At 51.2% G+C, this 2,032-nt stretch overlaps 1 protein-coding gene across 1 annotated transcript in view; it reads right to left on the reverse strand.

The window, feature by feature from the left end:
• Window positions 1-160: 160 nt before the first annotated feature.
• The window catches only part of LOC108229489 (interleukin-17 receptor A), a 7,471-nt gene continuing 5,599 nt past the window's right edge, over window positions 161-2,032 (reverse strand). The window contains exon 10 of the mRNA XM_017405160.3: window positions 161-1,940. Coding sequence (XP_017260649.1) covers window positions 523-1,940 — 1,418 coding nt within the window. The 3' untranslated portion in view covers window positions 161-522. The remainder of the gene's footprint in view (window positions 1,941-2,032) is intronic.

A 2,032-nucleotide genomic window follows, 5' to 3' on the forward strand; every position in this document is an offset into this window, starting at 1 on the left:
GTCTAGTCTCTTCTTTGTGGGTTTGTGTAGCGTGGAATACAAAATAAGCCCAAATAACTCAGGAAGAAGACACGTGACGTCACTAGTGCAAGAACAATTGGTGCCGTCAAAGACAATATTTTTACAGAAGACAGAAACGTGCAAAAAATAATCAAGCAACCACTTTTTTAAAAATTTTAATTCAAAAGAAAGCACATTTTTTGGGGAAGATGTTCACCCAATGATTGGACTGAAACTTTTTATAGCATCACTTCAGAAAAACAACAGCCCAAGCTTACTAAAAGCTGAAAAACTCACCAATTTCCCCAGTTCTGTTTAAATTAATTTTACATTATAGAAAATAAAATGTAAAACCATCGTCCTAGGACGTTGTGATTCAGTAAAACAGCAGATTCTGCCTGACGGTTTGATTTCAATTCAATATCTGGACATTTAGGCCTCCAGGCAGAAGCTAAAAAAGCAGATATATCTTGAACTTTCGATGCTTTTTTTTAAAGAAAGCAAATAGGTATGGTATTTTAATCAGTTCTCTTCAGGTTCTATGTAAGAATAATCAAGATTTTGCCTTAAAAGCTCCTCCTGCAGTTTTGCCAAAGTCACCAGTGGGTCCTCTTTAGACGGGGCTTCGTCTTCAGACGACGTCTTTGAGATGTAGCCTTGATCGGATCCGCTGCTAGAGCGCTTTTCTCTCAGCTCCTCCTCCTCCTCCTCGTCCTCCTCCAGCTCCACAGGCTGGGAGACGCTGATTTCCGGTGATGGGAAATAGGAGCGCGACGACAAAGTTGAGTTCACGGAGTTCTGGAGGACTGAGCGGGCAGATGGCTCGTTATTCATCGAGAGTAACGACTCCTCTTCGTCGTCCTCGGTGGGCGTTTCAGCCGAGCGGTGTTCTCTAAGGGACAGCCAGTTCTCCTGGACTGCTGATTGGTTGTTCAAAACAGGCTCGGCTATGTAGATGGACTGCGGACAGGAGCCGGGGTCGGCCAAAACTTCCACCTGGCTCAATGGGTGCCGATGATTCCAGTCAGGATTCAGCACCGGGAGAAGTTCGGCCACCGATGCCGCCTGGTTCTCTGGTTTCACGTCCGGCATGAGAACGTGAACGCTGCCGCAGGTTTCGTTGAGATCCTCGCCGTGAACGAAGACGGGAAGACACTCGCCGATTGGGAGGACGCACTCAAAGACCTGAGGGGTCTGCAGGGGGTCGATGAGCGGCCGGGCTTCGGTAACGACCTCCTCCTCCCTGGGCACGCACTCCTTCTCAAACCAGTCGGGCGTTTCCAGCTGGTAGGCCTGGAAGGTCGCGATGGCGTCCTTCAGGGCTCTGCCGGAGGGACAGTTGAAATATTCGTCCCCACCAACTCCCTCAATGTGGTTCACCTGGCCTGGCTGGTACTTCTCGATGTCCAAGATGCGGAAGTACAGCTCCTCAAAGTGCTTCATCAAGGTGTATTTGACCCCGATGTCGAAAACGGACGGCACGTCTTGCTCGCTGCTGATGTCTTCAAAGTACGCCACCATGTATTTGCCCAGCGTCCCCGCCTGGTGCAGGTCGGGCAGGAACAGGTTGAGAAACGGAACGAACATGTCGTCCGTCGGGGACAAAACGTCCTCCCTGAGCAGCACGGGCCCCTGGCCGCACATGGCCCGCCACTTCGCCTGGACGCCGCGGGAACACAACACCAGGATTTTGTCGCAGGGGCTTTTCAGCCGCTGCCGTTGCCACTCGAGCCAGCGGACGCGGCCGACCATGCCGACCGAGGTGGCGTCCAGGAGGTCGACCAGCACCCGGGTGCCGCATTTGGCCTGAAGGAACGCGCACAACTTGAGCACGACGTCCCTGTAGAGGCGGTGGTCCTGGGAGTAGATGACCAGGACTTTCGGGGGCGTTTTAGGCGGCTGTGGGGGATTCTTATCCGAAGGAGGGACAGCAGGCCTGCCTGAAAGCAGAAGAGAAAATCTAGAGATTGGATGCTAAAATTAAAAATCTCTATTGTTGTCTCGAAAAAACGGGGCACGTTTTTTTTTTTTT

Source organism: Kryptolebias marmoratus, linkage group LG1 (genome assembly GCF_001649575.2).
Source record: "Kryptolebias marmoratus isolate JLee-2015 linkage group LG1, ASM164957v2, whole genome shotgun sequence".
NCBI classification, from domain to species: domain Eukaryota; kingdom Metazoa; phylum Chordata; class Actinopteri; order Cyprinodontiformes; family Rivulidae; genus Kryptolebias; species Kryptolebias marmoratus.